The sequence below is a fragment of the Lissotriton helveticus genome, chromosome 5_1, assembly GCF_964261635.1.
Source record: "Lissotriton helveticus chromosome 5_1, aLisHel1.1, whole genome shotgun sequence".
Classification (NCBI taxonomy): Eukaryota; Metazoa; Chordata; class Amphibia; order Caudata; family Salamandridae; genus Lissotriton; species Lissotriton helveticus.
In genome coordinates this window covers 558,575,702-558,593,314 of record NC_136065.1, presented here as the reverse complement: position 1 = coordinate 558,593,314, position 17,613 = coordinate 558,575,702, and the positions used below count along the sequence as shown (strand labels likewise).

At 44.2% G+C, this 17,613-nt stretch overlaps 1 protein-coding gene across 1 annotated transcript in view; it reads right to left on the bottom strand.

The window, feature by feature from the left end:
• Nucleotides 1-17,613, bottom strand: part of ANKRD22 (ankyrin repeat domain 22) — a 294,066-nt gene that overhangs the window by 52,066 nt on the left and 224,387 nt on the right. The window contains exon 4 of the mRNA XM_078641011.1: nt 11,482-11,559. Coding sequence (XP_078497137.1) covers nt 11,482-11,559 — 78 coding nt within the window. The remainder of the gene's footprint in view (nt 1-11,481; nt 11,560-17,613) is intronic.

Here is a 17,613-nt window from a genome sequence, read left to right as displayed (position 1 = left end):
TTCCTTTAATCTTGTCTCTTATTATGCTGGGCCCACCTGCATTAAGCACCTCTTTGGCCTTACCCGACAACGATCTGGTGTTATGAGACCTATTGTTCATGGTGGCCATCAAAGCCATTCTATTGGAATTGAAAGCGCAAAATAAAGTTTTATGTCCAAAATCTAATAGCCTCTCATCATTTGACTCCACTACTTGCAAGCTGGCTTACCCACTCCTGACATTGCAGTTACCTCCTCAAGACATACCCTCCCCCTCATCTCACTCTTACCTTCCTCCCATCTCCTTTTCTATCGTTTTATAGATATCATCCAGATGGCCCAATGGTCGTCCTTTCCTGTCTCCAGTTCATAAGACCTCTCCTCTGTATTTAAGATATGACTATTTTAGCCACTCAACTTATGCATAATTTCTCACAACTACACTCAGTTATAAAATGTAGTAAGATCATTGTGGCGGTATGCCTTTTTTATTATGTTACGTTCCCAGATACATGCATTATAGCATATTTTGGTCCGTCTCCTACCTATACAGCTGGACGTCTAACATCAATATCAGTCACTGTGTCTATCATTCTTGTACCATGTTGGGCCTCTGATATGTGTAATGTGTTCATATATTCAATGTCTTCTGTATTCTATAAAAATGCAATAAAATATTTGAAATAAAAAAAAGGTGAACTAGGGCACAATTTAGATCTGCATTTGCATACAGGTACAATTTCAACTCTCTCGCCAACATATCAGTTTTGTTTTAAAATTTTCAAATCACCTTTATTTATAGTTCTTAGACACTGAGGTATTGGGAGTACATTAGTACATTTTTATCAAAACAAAACCACACTTAACACCTCTCAATTCCCTAATGAATGGCCCAAAGATGGTGCGACTAGTGTGAGACTAGGGCAATTCATTCCCCAACATTAGGAGGCTACATCAGTAAAGAAAGGGAAGTACTTCACAGGACAGGGATTCCCTTGGACAACAATTGTCTGTTTGTTCCAACTACTGCTCTGCCACTGTTACTAGGAACTGAACACTTAATTCACAATGAGACACACACTGGTAGAGGACCTGATCCAATGACGAAGCACAACACACATTGTTTTGACCTAAATTGATCAGTGGCGAGCACTCAGTACAAGTTAGGAGGGGGCAGTGGGCCCACACACATGCACACACACTAACAGCCATGCATTCACAGGCAGACATGCGTGTGCTCACTCATTCACAACACCCACTCACAAATACATTCATACATACGTGCATGCACCAAACAGTCAATAAAAACACAACATTTACCTGCTGCAGCTCTCGGGACGGAAGCCTCTGCGGAGCCAGAAGGGTTGGGACTGCTGCCTCCCCTCATTGGCTGACCTGGGCGGCAGCAGTCCCTACCTCGTCACAGAGTAGAAAGGGGTCAGAGAGACTGCTTAGCCCACCCACTCTGTGACGAGGTGTCAGTATAGGCAGTCGACCCTAAGCATTTCAGGGCTTAAAACTGATGCGCCCAGATACAAGGCTATCATCGACACTCCCCGTCGGCATGAAGGGGACGGCCTCGAGGACCTTTACCAAGCTGAGGAGACCACACCCTCAGGAGCTGTGACATCCTCAGCCCAGCAAAGTTCAGCTTAGGCAGCTAGAAGCCTGCACATTTAGCGCATGTCTAGCACCTGGCTGCCTGACCTGAAAATAAAGAGTGTCTGTCAGGCTTACCTGTGTCAGCTTGACGAACAATCATTATGTCCAAAAAGAGTGGGGGCGTGGCCCCTCTGCCCTTCAGGATAGACCACTGCTAAAATTGAGTAATGAGCTGAATGCTATATATAGCAATCAACGAAGCACCGTTTTGGTCTTCATTTAAGTCGAAGCCTTCTAGGGTCACAATGTGCTTGGAGTTTTGACTAAATTATTTAGTACCAAGTAAGTTACAGCACATAAAGCTGAATTATAGACACCACTCACCATCAATACTTGATACAGATATCTGAAAAGAAAGGCACCAGGTTGCTGTGTGGCATGGCCACTAACTCGCTTACTTTTAGTTTCACTGCAACAAATTGAGGCAGTTCTCACCCAACTCCCAACACGTTTATTGACTTCCACTGTGACCAAATGTGTTTGTTCCAAAAAATCCATATGTTGTGAATTTTTGCAGTGAATAATAGCACACACCTCCTCATGATGCGAACATTCAACTTCTTGGCATTCTTGTAGGTCATTATTCAATTTCATATCTCTCATTAACCAATGCAAATAGCTTATTTCATCCAGTTTGTTCTACTGCTGGATGCATAGCATTTGGCTGAAGCACACTGCATGCAGCACACATGCATACATTATCTCTATAGTTGTCATCGCTCCAGGCATGGGAGTTTCTTTGTCGCGACCACCAAAGTAATCACACATTCCAATGCATTGCAAGAGAAGTTTACTTTGACCCAAACTTTTGATGCCGGACGACCCTACTCTGTACAAACTGTGCAAGGATCATTAGCATTGGCAGTATTTGGACAGAGGTTGTTGAGTTGTGATAGACACATTTGCCTGGACATCCAGGTGTTCAAATGTCATAGAACGCCACCCAATGGGATTTCACAACCTGCTTGCTTGTGTGCTTTCAATGATGGGTGTTCACAAGAGACACACGGTTGCTTGGCTTAGCGAATTCGCCCTGAGATGAATGAACATCAGTCTTCAGAGTGGTTCACAGTGAGTAACGTCAGCTGCCTAATGTGGATTCCAAGCTTTTTGTGATTACCAAGATCAGTTTTAACCTGCTGCGAGGTTTGTATTCAAGAGCATCAATTCTCATAGACATCACCTTCATTCCAGGACATCTATTTTGGTAATATTAGTCTGGCCGAGTGTCTTGGTGGTATGAAAAAGGGATTTAGATCTATTGAAAAGGGCTTTCATATAATGAACATCCCCATACAAGGGCAGCTGACACTCCAGTGTGGACTTTGAAATGTGCAAAGAGAGATGTTCCCAGTTTCCCCTGCTACTGCATCCTGCTTTTGTGCTGAGACAACCAACAATGGGTGTGAATGTTGTTGAATACTAGGAGGGGGTTTGTCACCTTGCTCTGTCTGAGCACGTCACTGTGACACAGTGGCAGAATATGTTTAGGACTATGACTGCGTGTCCTGAGGCAAGGTACGCGTACATTTCTTAAGGTATACACTTTTTGTATGCATCATAGTTATTCTACACAGGGTAAGCCTGCTTGCCACGTGCATAACGCCTGCAGAAGAATACTTTAGAATGTCATTATGTATTTTTTTTTATTATTGAATTGCATATGTTCACTGTATTGGATTGGGATAATCCTGATTAGTTGAAAAATATTCTGACCAATAGAGCAGGTAATTACTAAACTTGATTACATTTTAGTAGCAGCTCCAATAGATATCATTATTAACTCCAACAATTTAATTGGCGTTGCAACATCTTTTTTCTTTCGTTTTTTTAAAATTGTCCTAAGTAAGAGATTAAAATTGATTCTAACGCATTTGTTTGACTACAGCAGTGGGAACCTCCTGGCACTGCAACTTCAACACAGGCAACTAAGGTGCTAATGACTCCAGGTGGGGAAGACCTTGTTTTCTTTTGGGAGACGAGACACAAACCACTGGCAGGGGTCAGAGAGAGAGGTTCCACACAGGGACCAATGGCAAGAGTCAGAAATAGAGGATCCACACACAGATCACTGGCAAGAGTCAGAGAGAGAGAGAGGTTCCACACACAGATCACTGCAAGAGGCAGAAAGAGAGGTCCCACACAGGGACCAATTGCAACAGTCAGAAATAGAGGTCCCACACACAGACCACTGGCAAGAGTCAGAGAGAGAGGATCCACACAGACCACTGGCAAGAGTCAGAGAGAGAGGATCCACACAAAGACCACTGTCACGAGTCACAAAGAGAGGATCCACACACAGATCACTGGCAAGGGTCAGAGAGAGAGGTTCCACACACATACCACTGGCAAAAGTCAGAGAGAGAAGATCCACACACAGACCACTGGCAAGAGTCAGAGAGAGAGGATCCACACACAGACCACTGGCCAGAGTCAGAGAGAGAGGTTCCACACAAAGACCACTGCAAGAGGCAGAAAGAGAGGTTCCACACACAGACTTCGAAGAAGAGTGGAGGCAGCACCAAGCACAAAGTAACACAAGACCAGGATTGTGTCAAAAAATATATTTTTCTTTTTATTTTCGTGTTTTCAAAGTACACAGGACAGCCGTCCTGTGCACTTTGAAAACACGAAAATATTTAGAGGTGCTGGTTGCCTGATCCGCTGCGGAACACATTTCTTTGTTCCACACACAGACCACTGGCAAGAGTCAGAAATGGAGGTCCCACACACAGACTACTGGCAAGAGTCAGAAAGAGAGGATCCACACAGATCACTGGCAAGAGTCAGAGAGAGAGGATCCACACAAAGACCACTGGCAAGGGTCAGAGAGAGATGATCCACACACAGACCACTGCAAGAGTCAGAGAGAGATGATCCACACACAGACCACTGCAAGTGTCAGAGAGAGAGAGGTTCCACACACAGACCCTTGAAAGAGTCAGAAAAAGAGGTTCCACACACAGACCACTGCAAAAGTCAGAAAGAGAGGTTCCACACACAGACCACTGCAAGAGTCAGAAAGAGAGGTTACACACACAGAGCACTGCAAGAGTCCGAAAGAAAGGTTCCACACACAGACCACTGCAAGTGTCAGAAAGTGAGGTTCCACACACAGACCACTGCAAGAGTCAGAAAGAGAGGTTACACACACAGAGCACTGCAAGAGTCAGAAAGAGAGGTTCCACACACAGACTACTGAAAGAGTCAGATAGTGAGGTTCCACACACAGACCACTGCAAGAGTCAGAAAGAGAGGTTACACACACAGACCACTGCAAGAGTCAGAAAGAGAGGTTACACACACACAGAGCACTGCAAGAGTCCGAAAGAAAGGTTCCACACAGACCACTGCAAGTGTCAGAGAGAGATATTCCACACACAGACCACTGAAAGAGTGAGAAAGAGAGGTTCCACACACAGACCACTGCAAGAGTCAAAAAGAGAGGATCCACACACAGACCACTGGCAAGAGTCAGAGAGAGAAGATCCACACAAAGACCACTGGCATGGGTCAGAGAGAGAGGATCCACACACAGACCACTACAGGTGTCGCAGAAAGAGGTTCCACACACATACCACTGCAAGAGTCAGAAAGAGAGGTCCAACACACAGACCACTTGTGGTACTGAAAATTCTGGACCAGTGTCATGAAACATCATCGTATCATGACGAATTTGGTATCAGCAGACTGGAAATGATGAGTATACTATGCACAATTATTTTCGTCGCTTTCGGGTGAAGAAAGCACCCTGAAATCAGAGTTTCCATCTTGAACCCTCGGGTTCCATTTTGTGAATAGCAGCCATTTTGTGGATTGCCCTTACAGTAGGCCTTCACTGTGGCAGAACAAGTATTTAAGGACATAACCTTAGCATGGGTTTCTCTGTCTCTGAATGAATTACAGAGAGTAACCCTTTTCACCTGGAACTGACCTTTTGTAAAACTAGTTTCGCTAGTTGATTGTTGTGTGAGTTTTTCAATTACTGATTAGGATCTTGTTAACCATTAAGTTTCCTTGCGCATGTGTTATCTTAAACAACATCTAAATGTTTTCTTTTCTTAAAGACTTTCTTTTCTGAAACTTGGGTTTTTGTTATGTGTAATGACTGCCATCTAGTGTTACTTTTATATAGGTTTTCAGAAGTTAGTTTGTGCGCAAAACAGTCTGACCTGTTGTGAATCATATATACATATTAACCAGGGATTTCTTCGTGCGCTGGAGTTAATTTTAGAAGCTGGCCTTTCCTTGCCAAACCAGTTCCTGCCCTTTAGCTGATCAAGATTATAGATTAGAGCATAGGACATTGTTAAGATTTACTACACACAAACGTGCCTATCTTACCTCCATCTGTTCCTGTTCCTACCTCCACGAGCTATTTATGACATGGGCTGTGTTTTGGGTTTATCCGGCCTTGTCAGCCAGAGAATGTATTCATTATGTGGACATTGTTTATGGCCTGGACTTATCTTGAAAGTGGGTTTTGCATCTGTGTGCACGTTCTGGGAATGTACTTCAAATGTGTGCCTAGGGCACAATGCATGGTATAAAGGATCTGTGCTCAGACCATTCAGCAGACTGCCTCATTCAATTGCTAAGGCAGTTGGGTGACGTAGCCTAACAATTAATTGTAATAAAGATGTCTTTTTCATATTTTCAGAGTCTGTGCCAAGTTCTTGTTATAAATTGTAAGTATTCCTGAGAGCAAAATTACCAAGTTCTTCACACTGCAAGTGACAGAGAGAGAGGTTCCACACTCAGACCACTGCAAGAGTCAGAGAGAAAGGTTCTACACCCTTTGTCTGCCTCCACTGAACCTCCCTTTGATCTAGAAAAGCAGGCGATGGAATGTTCAGAGGAAGGGAGACTGTGAAGCATGCTGACATTTAAAGTAAATGTGTCACGTGACATAAAGCAAATCTAAACCAAACCTCTCAAAACATGGAAGTGGCCCAGTTTTGAAAAAGCAGATTAGTTCCCCCAGAGGATTACAAATTGCACAATTAAGTGAGATTTTTGATTTAGAGAAGAAGGAACCCCATGTCCCTGAAAGGATGTAAACAAGTTGGACTCACTAGTCTGAAGTCCTGGTCAGGTCCAAACTGACCTAACTGATCTGGGACAGCTAGGTTCCTGATTTACTTCCATTTATTTTTGGTGCGGAGCTTTGATGTCATGTCAGGTAATTATAAAGCTCAGGAGATCAAAAGGAGCTTTGAAACTTATACATGAATATGCAAGTTCAGTTTTAACCTTGCACAGGCACAGGGAGCATAGATATACACCTCTTGGCTCTGACCAAAGTGTTCAGCAGTGTAAGAAGTGTGGTGGTCTTCCTGCGCTTTGGTATTGACTTGCAGGTTGGATGATCTGCTAAACCAAAGTCCTGGACATGTAGACGTAAGTGCTCCTGTACAGTCAAAAATTAGCACAAAACCAAACTAAAACAAATAGGCATTAACTAGTATTTCAAGCAACGGTAGACAGCCTTCCTCCTGAAAGATATGTGGCTTTGGACCGATTGTTCAACCTAAAAGCATATTAAGCTGCCATAGTGAGTCCTGAAGGTAGCCTCACTCTTTTATCCCTACCCTCTAAATAAGGCTGTTAAGAGGATGTCAGCTGGTTAATGATATTCTGAAGAAACCTTGATAATGGTCAAAGAAGCATTAAGTCCCATCAAAAAAGCAGTTGAAATGGATTATTGTCATTAGGCTCCTCATAAGAAGTTAGTATTTAAGCTCATGAGGGTCTGTACCCATGTCTACTTGAGAAATATGATGTAATTCTGTCTTAGAAACCTCTGCCAGTCTCTGTCCTCTGTTTCTCTCTGCAAACATCACCATGTTCCTAAAGAGTAGCTTGATACTGTCCTCGAAAAAATAAACAGCTCATGGACAGCCATGTCTTGCTAGGGGTGCAAAAGAGGTATGTAAGCTTTCTGGCTCTCTATAAGATGTTTAATGGCGATTGAAAAGCTGCTTTACTCGTCTCTATATAGGACAATCAAAAGTGTGTTTTGTGTCTGCCTGATTGGAGCCTCGATTGATCCCTCGTCACTCTTCATTGCACATCAGTTGGATTACTCTGTAAGGAAAAATCCATATAGGTCTAAATGGCATTCTTCATGATTTACATTTTAAAGAACGCAGCTTCAGCTGGAAACCTTTTACTTCTGCCCAAAAAACACTGCCCTGAACTTTAAGTATTTCACAACCACAACGGAGAGAGCACCCTCCATAGTTATCGCAACTGGAAAGGATTCAAGGTACAGCAACGATTTGTGACAACGTACCATTTCAAGTAAATATTTTCCCCTTAACCGGCATTGTTTTCCCTCCTCCTATAAGGGGTGGGGCTACAGTGCTCTCTTTCCGAGCAAGGATAGGCTGGGAGGACCACTACAATCTAAGGTAGTGTAAACTGAACAGCGCATGTCAGATTAGCCAGTGTTTTCACTGTGGACAGCCTAGCATGCCCAGCTCAGGCTTTCAAAAGCAATTTTACTATGAAAATGACACAGCCCCATCAGTCTCCAACGGTGCACTGTCTTTGCCTCACACAGGCAACACTGGCATTGCTCTTATGCTGTGTAGTATAATAAGCAGTATGAGAGAAGTGCTTGGATTGGTTAGCTCACTTGGGGCTTATCTTGTGTGGGACCCGCATGCACACAAGCAAGCAGCACGACATAGGAGAATCCAGAGGCCAAGGTATGAATTATGTTTATTTGTGGAAGTACTACATGCTTATAACGGACAATAAGTGCATTATAAAGAGAATGTGCCCCGATCACCTCTGCAATACGAATTTCATTCTGCACCTTTTGCTGCAAAATTAAATTCGTATTTGTTGGACCTGGCCCTTTTTGCTGGGTTATCGCAAAACTTTTTGCCTTCCTTCACTTAGTTTTCTGACCTTCTGTTTAGTGGAGTGGTGTGGCTCACTGGTTAGAGGCGGCAGAGCCGTAAGCAGAGAACGGCCCGGGACCAGGGTTCAATTCCCGACGCGGCAGGGTCATGGACCAGGGTCAAAACGGACTCGATAATTCTTGCCTCGTGCCTACTCTAACCAGGGAACACACTCGGCAACTCTGGGAATTAAGCTTGCCTCATCTCTACAACGGCCCCCCACAGATGCCGGGGATGCCTGGTTTCACCTTGGAGATACCCAGAAAGGGTCTCTCCTTTCTGGGTATCTCCCAGATGTCAAAGAAAGACTTCTAAATCTCACAGGGAAAACCAGGACGGGTTCCCCAGCGGTCTTCAGCGCCAGGATACTCCATGGAGTCGCAGTGCGCTTTACAAGAACACCCACATTTACATTTACAGTGCTACACTTGTGCCCAGGGCATGCTAATCAAATATTAGTGGAGCTGCAGCACAGATTCTGCCACCCACACGAGTAGCCCTTCAAACATGGCTCAGGCCAGCAACTGGAGAACCTGTGGGTGCAGTATTTAATTGCCATGTCAACCTGGCAAGTTCACCTACTTGCCAGGACCAAACCTTCCTTTTTTATTACATATAAGGCACAGAGAAGGGAGGCCTAAGGTAGCCCCATGGGCAAGGTGCACTGTATTTAAAAGGCAGTACATGTGCTTTTGAGTTTTACATGATAAGTTGTGAAAAACTGTTAAATTCATTTTTCACTTAAGCAAGGCCTATCTCTCCCATAGGATAGCATTGGAGCTATCTTGTAACACTTTACAAGTGGATCTTTTAATCGGGAGCAGATTTAGAGTTTGATGTCTCTGGACTCACAATTTAAATACACATCTTTTGGTGAAGTTGGTTTTAAATTGCAAGTCTGAAAAGGCCACTTTTAGAAAGTGGCATTTTTTACTTTAACCATTCTGTGCCTCCGCCTGTCCCTAGAATACACATCTGGGTAAGGGCGACAACTGGGCTTTGTGAATTCACTCTACACAGTCACACACAAAATAAGCTGAGGTGTGCCCTGCATATCCTGATGGGCCATAACCAGGCTGATGGGTCTTCCTGAGCTAGAGTGGTGGGAGGGGTTGACACTTGCACCTGAATAGGGGTGCTTGTCCCCACACAAAGAGCTGCGTACCCACCTGTAGATTGTCTGGAGCCATGGCCAGGATGGGCAGGGTCTGGTGTTCTACAAAGACCTTTCTTTAAAGTCTCCCTACTTAAAAGGCTGATGTGGATATAAGTACTGGACCTCTAACACAATATACTCAGAACACTTCTGGACTGAATACATTCTTCCAGGAAGAAGAGATGTTGTGCTGTCAGGAGAGACTGTGACTTTGCTGCTCGCTTTGCTGCGTTGGCCTGCTGCCTGCTACTTCTTGAGTGGGAGTGAGAGGCCTGGACTTTATTCTCTCAATCCTTCTTTCTAAGGTTCTCCAAGGACTTGACTGAGCTTGATCCTCTTGCTGAAGTCTCAAGGACATCAAAGACTTTACCTGCATCTTGCAACCAGCACCTGGGCTCCTCTGCTCTGACTCCTGACCTGCCAAGTGGTGCTAAAACCAGTCCTGTGCCCTTGGAGGTGAATTTGGTGCCTCAACCAAAAAATCGACGCCCGAAGCGTCAGTAAGAACTAGAGTTTTTCTGCAAAATCAAAGCATTGCCTCTGTCTGCACTGAAGCCGTGGATACCTCTTGTCAGGTGTGCAATGCCATGGCCTCGACTTCAACGCTACCCCATCCTTGCTGCAGCGCCTCCAAAGAACTGCTGCAGCGTGAGTCTGCAAACCGTGCCACAGATATCTGTGGTGCCTTGTCCAGACTTCTGCACCTCCCCGGCACTACGTGACTCCCGATCGATGTACCGCCTGGGGCCCAGCGGTCCGACTTCAACTCCAAGGAATCGACATCCCGCACTCTCAACATCTATGTCGGCTCAATGCCATGTTGCCTTCTGGAACCGAGTGCTTGCACCCACAACCGACATCACCTCTTATGTGCAACGCTTTGCCCGGAGCAACCAAAGCTCCATCAACCCTGCACCGCCTTAAGGAACCAACACTCACCTCCACTGTGCGACGCCGTGTCTTTGGTTTCCGGTGCCTCCAAGGTACTGTGAGGGAGTTGGCTTGATTCCTGACACCGAGAAATATTCCCAATCGGAACTATAGACTTGTAAGCACTGAATTTGTGATTTAATCTATGAAAATTCATGTTTGACTTGTTTAAGTTGCTTGTTGTCGTTTTGGTCTTATTTTTCTCAGATAAATATTGGCTAATATTCTAAACAGGCGTGGAGTACTTTTGTAGTGTTTTCACTTTGTTACTGTGTGTGTGCACAAATATGTTACATATTGCCTCTTTAGTTTAGCTTAACTGCTCTGTGCCAAACTACCACAGAGTGAGCACATGTAAACTTTTAGTGTGTACTAAACTTACCCTGATTAGAGTGGGTCCCACCTTGGACAGGGTGCATACCTCTGCCAACCAGAAACCCAATTTCTAACACTATCTCAAAGACCACATTTCTAATAGTATTGCAGAGGTGATCGGGGCACATTCCATTTACAAAGCCTTTATCATCCATTATAAGCATATGTGAGTTTTACACGCCTCACCACTTCCACAATCTGCCCGCTGCCTCTGAGACAGAGGTAAAACACAATAAAGGTGAAGTTTCCTGATGTTCAGGGGACCTCAGAGAAGCTAAATGAGCCCCCAAAACACAAATTGTGAAAAAGCACAACATTGACATGTTGAAACAAACTGGAAAATGATCTCCCTGCATGGATGAATGTGCCATAAAAGGGCATTTCAAATACCATTCTAAACACTGAAAAAAACTAAAGCATTGTAAGGAAGGACTCTGATAGACATAGAAGAGTTAGACAGTCACTTACATAATCTGTGGCATCGACTTCTACGCCAGCTTCGAGTAACATCCTGATTAATGCTTCATTCTGTTTGCTCTTTGTTATCTGATGGAAAATGCAAATTAAAACGATAGAATCATTAAAACAATTATTAATTTCTCTCTAGATTAGTGACAATAAATGATGGCGCTTGGTTGTTTATTCGTGAATCATCAGCATGTTTAATGGTTTCACCTCAGCATTGCGAAGTTCTGCACAAAGGTCACATAAAAAGAACACAGGGTCGTAAACCTAATGGAGAGTGGCCGTCCGGCGGAGGCAGGCACGTGCTGATCTAATCTGAACTGTTTCAGTCAGACGCCAGTCAAATGGGGCACAGGAATGCGCCTATAATGTTTTTACATTCAAGAAATGTTGTGCAGTGAGTCACACTTACCTATGAGTGTACCATGAAAATTAGGGCTTGCGTTTCAAATGTAGTATACTTACAATACACATTCGGTCAACAACAAACTGGTGGTGCAATAACTGTGAAAAAGGGCACCACAATTCCTAGTTTGAAGGGATTTTGGAGTCAATAATGTAATTTAATAGAAAATCAGGCTCCTGCCAAAAGGACAGAAACTTTAGGGCATATGTAAAAGCCCCTATCGCCACGGGGATGACACTTTTTGTGACGTTCACGTGGCGCTAGGGGCCTTGGTTTATGTCCAAGGTAGCGTTAAGCCACTTAACGTGGCTTAACGCTGCCTTGTACATAAGGCAGCGTGAAAGGACGTGCAGCCTGGTGGTAGTGGTGGGCGTTCCACCGCAACACCCATTGTATTTGATGCTGCCCCCTATGGCATACATAGGAGGCAGCGCCAAAATTAAGACCAGGAAAATCCTGGTCTTAAATTGGCGGAACGAGGAGAAATGCATTATTTCACCTCTTTTTTGCTTTTTCCATGTCTGCTGCCTTGTGCAAAAGTTACAAAATTGCATTTTAGGATTGTTTATGTGCAGGAAGGAACATCATCCTACACATAACCAATCCTTCCCCGCACACAGACACCCTTGCACTCTGGTACAAGGGTGCCTGCGTTGTCGCTAAGTTGTTAAACTTAGCACCATCGCAGGGGGAAACACAAGGCTGCACCACATTCTTGTAAATATGGCGCAGCCTTGCATTTCCGAAGTGGCAGAGCGTGTCATTAAGCCCAGAAGGCTAACGACACGCTCTGCCACTTCATTGTACATATCCCCCTTTGTTTTACCATTATTTCGTTTTTAAAGTCTTTCTAAGCCCATCCGTTTCATAACCTATATATTCTACATCCAACGTTGTAATAATCTGAGAAATCATTAATGTCAAAACTCATTAGTAACATTTACAGTTATATAATGTTTAGCTCCCCGCATCACTGACGATAAACTGTGATGCTTACGAAAGTAAATTACATTTGAAATAATAAAAGTCAATACGTTTATATGGTCCCAGATGTTTTCAGCCATAGCTGTCAAAGAAAGACTTCTAAATAAAGACAATTTTTTATTAATTCAACATACTCATTTTGATTTAAACTTTCTTTGGATTTTAGCACATGTAACATGGCAGATTCTCTAATGGATTAATCTCACTAGAGTAGCATTACTGTTATTGAAATCAGAGCACTTTCTGTTTCATAAATGTGCCACCAAAAAAGTATGACCTAGAAAAACAAAACTCCTTAAACAAGAGGCCTTACTAGGTTATTAGTACTACTCAGGTCTGGATAAAAACTGAGCAACTTTCAAGATGAATGCCTAATATTCAATCAACACCTGTTGTTTCAGTGCATATTTCTCAAATTCAGCTTGGACTAATAGCTAGTTACTGCCAGCACTTAACTTGCCAGTCCCCTGAGAGAGGGAGTGTTGAGATCCAGGTTCAGTTGACAGTGATTAACCTATCGAGGGGGTGATGGAGAATCGAAGAATGGAATGATAGTCACAGGAGATGACCTGCAGGGCTGATTGAGGACAACAAAGAGTCGAGGCTGGAGTGCTAATAAATAAATGAAGGGTGCGCCCACAAGGTGGGAGAGAGTCCTATATTGGCGCTGTAACCAATAACAGTTTAGGAATTTTCCAAGGTGTTATCCCTGCTCCTTTCTCCTATTTCCAAAGCTGCAGGGTTACTTGGTGTTGCATACAGCCCCATCCATATCCCACGAGTGTGATCCCCCCATTATTGCACTGCACCCCTCCTCCAACGATAGTGACTTCCTAATGCTACGCTCAGTCGGGAAAGAAGAGCAGTCAATGTGGTAGGATGTTTTCATCTACACTGAGAACTTCGCTCAGTAATTCACTGTTGCATGTGGAAGGGCTTTTGTATGCTGAAAATCCATGCTACATAAATGGCAGGCCTGATTCCATGTAATCATGAATTCCTGCAGTGTCAGAGACTTCACATGCAAGAGTAGATCCTAGGAAGGCTGACTAACTGTTTGAATGGTAATTCTAACAAGGGTGTGCTTGATTGATGTGTTTTCAATTTGGAAACTCCATGTTCTCGAATACCGTTCAAACTAACGGACAGGGAAGCTTGGCCGGACTGGAAACCCAAAGCAGCCCTGGCAATTTTGTCGGAGCGGGGTGTGGGGGGTGGCAAGCGTTAAGCACTGCTGCTGAACAAAACCGTCCCCCAGCACTGCTGCTTTTGCTTCCTGGGGCCGATATACCGGCCCCCAACCTTCCAGCCTCCCGGCCGGGTCAAACGCCCAATACCCACTACGGCCAGTCTGGCCCAGCAGAGAAGGATAATATTCCACTTTTTTGGGGCATGCGCTGTAACCGCAGATACAAGGGAACGCTGCCCTGCAGAGACGCTTGTTAGGAGAAAGAAGGAAAAGGGGTGCAAATGTTTGTAGCAAAAGAAACAGCCGAGCACAAGGGGACCCTTTTTGCACCATAAGATACCTTTATTATTCAAATGTATTGAAGATACTGGCTCAGGGCTGGACATAGACACATGGATCAATTGTTGCGGGGACATGCTGAGGAAATAAATTGTGCTGAGTAATTGAATTCCGACCGCTGAAGTGATGACAGCATAAGGTATATGGGGAAACTATGCACAGCATGGCGTAACAGCTTAGTGAATTAATACAGCCATTAAGGTTGGATAAACTACAATAAACATTTTGGTTATTGAATAGACTATTTATCAACAAGAGGACAAAGTTCCTAGAACAGGGTGCAAAAGTCACCCAAAGTTCAAGGTGCAAACAGTCACCAACAAGGGTGCAAATGTCACCCATGTATCAAGGTGCAAAAAGTCACCAAACAGGGTGCAAGAAGTCACCCATGTATCGGGGTGCTAACAGTCACCCATATATTAAAACAAAAAAAAAAATTAAGAAAAAGGGTAGACTAAAGTAATCCTAGGTTTGAAAATGTCCTAATGTGAGAGGGAAGATAATTCTACATCTTCTGCTGCCCTCACACACCCCGGGGGTGTCATGCTTCATCATCGGGCGTTTGCTCCTCGTAGGGCCGGCGCTGCAATTCCCTACGGGTCCCCCGAAGGGTCACTGTATCGGAGATCTTTTTTGAGGATTGCCGGATGTTGCATGCGGGTGTGTGGGGATTAGATAAAAGGAGGGTAAATCAATTTATGTGCAAGTGATAGTGTAAAAAATGACTGACCCCAAAAGGGCCCATTCGGCCTGGGTGTCAAAAGTCAAGGCCAAAATGTTTCGCGCCTCTGTTGCCCGGAGGTCATTGGCGCTTCTTCAGGACCACAATAATAAAGAGTGTAGTGCACGTGCTATAATAAGTAAAAATTAAAATGAGAACCCTCTTAACTCAGCCAGGGCGGGTCTGTATACCCTCAAAGTGGTTACAGCTGCTACATGGAAGCCGCTCCTGGGTAACACCTAGGAAAAGGAAAAACATAGTAAACCACAAGTGCGCACCAATGACATCTTAAGCTTCACAGAGTGCCATTATTGTACACACATCCTTCCAAACAGAAAACTTGAGCAGACACACGAGACCAGTCCAACACGGGGCGGGGGCCGCTATTCACATAGGCCCTAGGCTGGATTAACATTTTTAGTGGTAAAGTATCTAGTCAGAGCTTAGGGTTTTGTATAGCGGGTGGCAACAATGTAACAATAATGTAACGTACTCAAGTCGGCAGCACTATCTGCATGTAGAGTTGGTAGTTAACCATCAGCATGCTTACCAAGGACTCGTTACAAGTGCTCCTCCGAGCGTCAAGTCAGGGGACACCCACGTATGGTCAGGCTGTAGAAACAAGCCAGGACGTAAAACAGGATATAAAACACAAGGGCCCAATAAAGTCAATAATTAGAGGTTGTTGACATTAAACAAGTATCTAAAATGTACTTACAATTGTATGTGGGTGCTGCCTCTTGTGCACCTACCCCTGCCCCGACCAGACGCTTGCCGAGAGAAAATACAGGCGGCAAAACGCAGCAATTAAAAGTTCGGGTCAGGTGAACGACGGTTTAAATATCCGGTGAAACCTCACAGCGTTATAACTCAATGCGCATGTGCCGCATGGCGGCGCCACCGCCCATGTGTATCACATGGGCATACTACTCCCTCGCTCATGCGCACTCACTTGATGAAGGTAGAAGGATGTCATTGCCGATAATAATGTGCAATAGCCAGCAACACTGAAAAACATACCCCGATCTGACACCCTTCACCGTTTCGAGTATCACCGTATAGGCCAATGTCCCAAATTCATTCCTGTGTCACACCTAGTGTAACAGTACCATAACTCTAATTCAATGGACCTCAATCCTAAACTCTCCATGTCCCGGACCAAATTATTGCACTGCAAGGATAGGGGGTTGGATCCCCTAAATAGAAGGACTACCGTGTATGTCCTTACATCTGTCACTACAGGAAATTAGTCCGAAAAGAACATTACTATAATTAATGAAGCTGGGCATACTGTGATGTCAACTCCCACAAACCCCAAGAACCAGCCTCGTGTGCCTGCCAGAAAGGAAAAGAATAACAAGGAATGAAATAAGGTCCCACGGCCGATCAGCCGTGCAAAATCTATTTAACAAAGAGGGGGGGACCAAGGAGCTATAAAGGTCCAGTGTCCATGCTCCTAATATAAGTCTATTTATCAACAAGAGGACAAAGTTCCTAGAACAGGGTGCAAAAGTCACCCATGTATCAAGGTGCAAAAAGTCACCACACAGGGTGCAAGAAGTCACCCATGAATCGGGGTGCTAACAGTCACCCATATATTAAAACAAAAAAAAAATTCAGAAAAAGGGTAGACTAAAGTAATCCTAGGTTTGAAAATGTCCTAATGTGAGAGGGAAGATAATTCTACATCTTCTGCTGCATTCACACACCCCGGGGGTGTCATGCTTCATCATCGGGCGTTTGCTCCTCGTAGGGCCGGCGCTGCAATTCCCTACGGGTCCCCCGAAGGGTCACTGTATCGGAGATCTTTTTTGTGGATTGCCGGATGTTGCATGCGGGTGTGTGGGGATTAGATAAAAGGTGGGTAAATCAATTTATGTGCAAGTGATAGTGTAAAAAATGACTGACCCCAAAAGGGCCCATTCGGCCTGGGTGTCAAAAGTCAAGGCCAACATGTTTCGCGCCTCTGTTGCCCGGAGGTCATTGGCGCTTCTTCAGGACCACAATAATAAACAGTGTAGTGCACGTGCTATAATAAGTAAAAATTAAAATGAGAACCTTCTTAACTCAGCCAGGGCGGGTCTGTATACCCTCAAAGTGGTTACAGCTGCTACATGGAATAGACTAACAGGTTAGGTATGTGTGCTGAAATGTGATTAGGGCCTTCCTAATCTTCGCCTACCTTTACATATTTTCTGCTATGTTTTTTACAATAACCATGATCATCTGATGTACCTGTTGTGTAGACAAGTGCTACATAACAAATAATTATATAGTTGTAACATATTAATCATTGTGTGTGTGCGTAATGAGGGCGGTGCTCTCTTTATCATGACTTGCTGATAAGTTACTCTCAGACAGGATTTTCTGACTCCTAACATTCCCTGTCTAACAAGCATAAGTTGCTGAAGAGAGAGTGAGAGTCACCTGCTAGTTCTAATTTTCTTGTTCATTGGTACTATTACTTGGATCTTGGTCTTCCTCACAGGACACCAA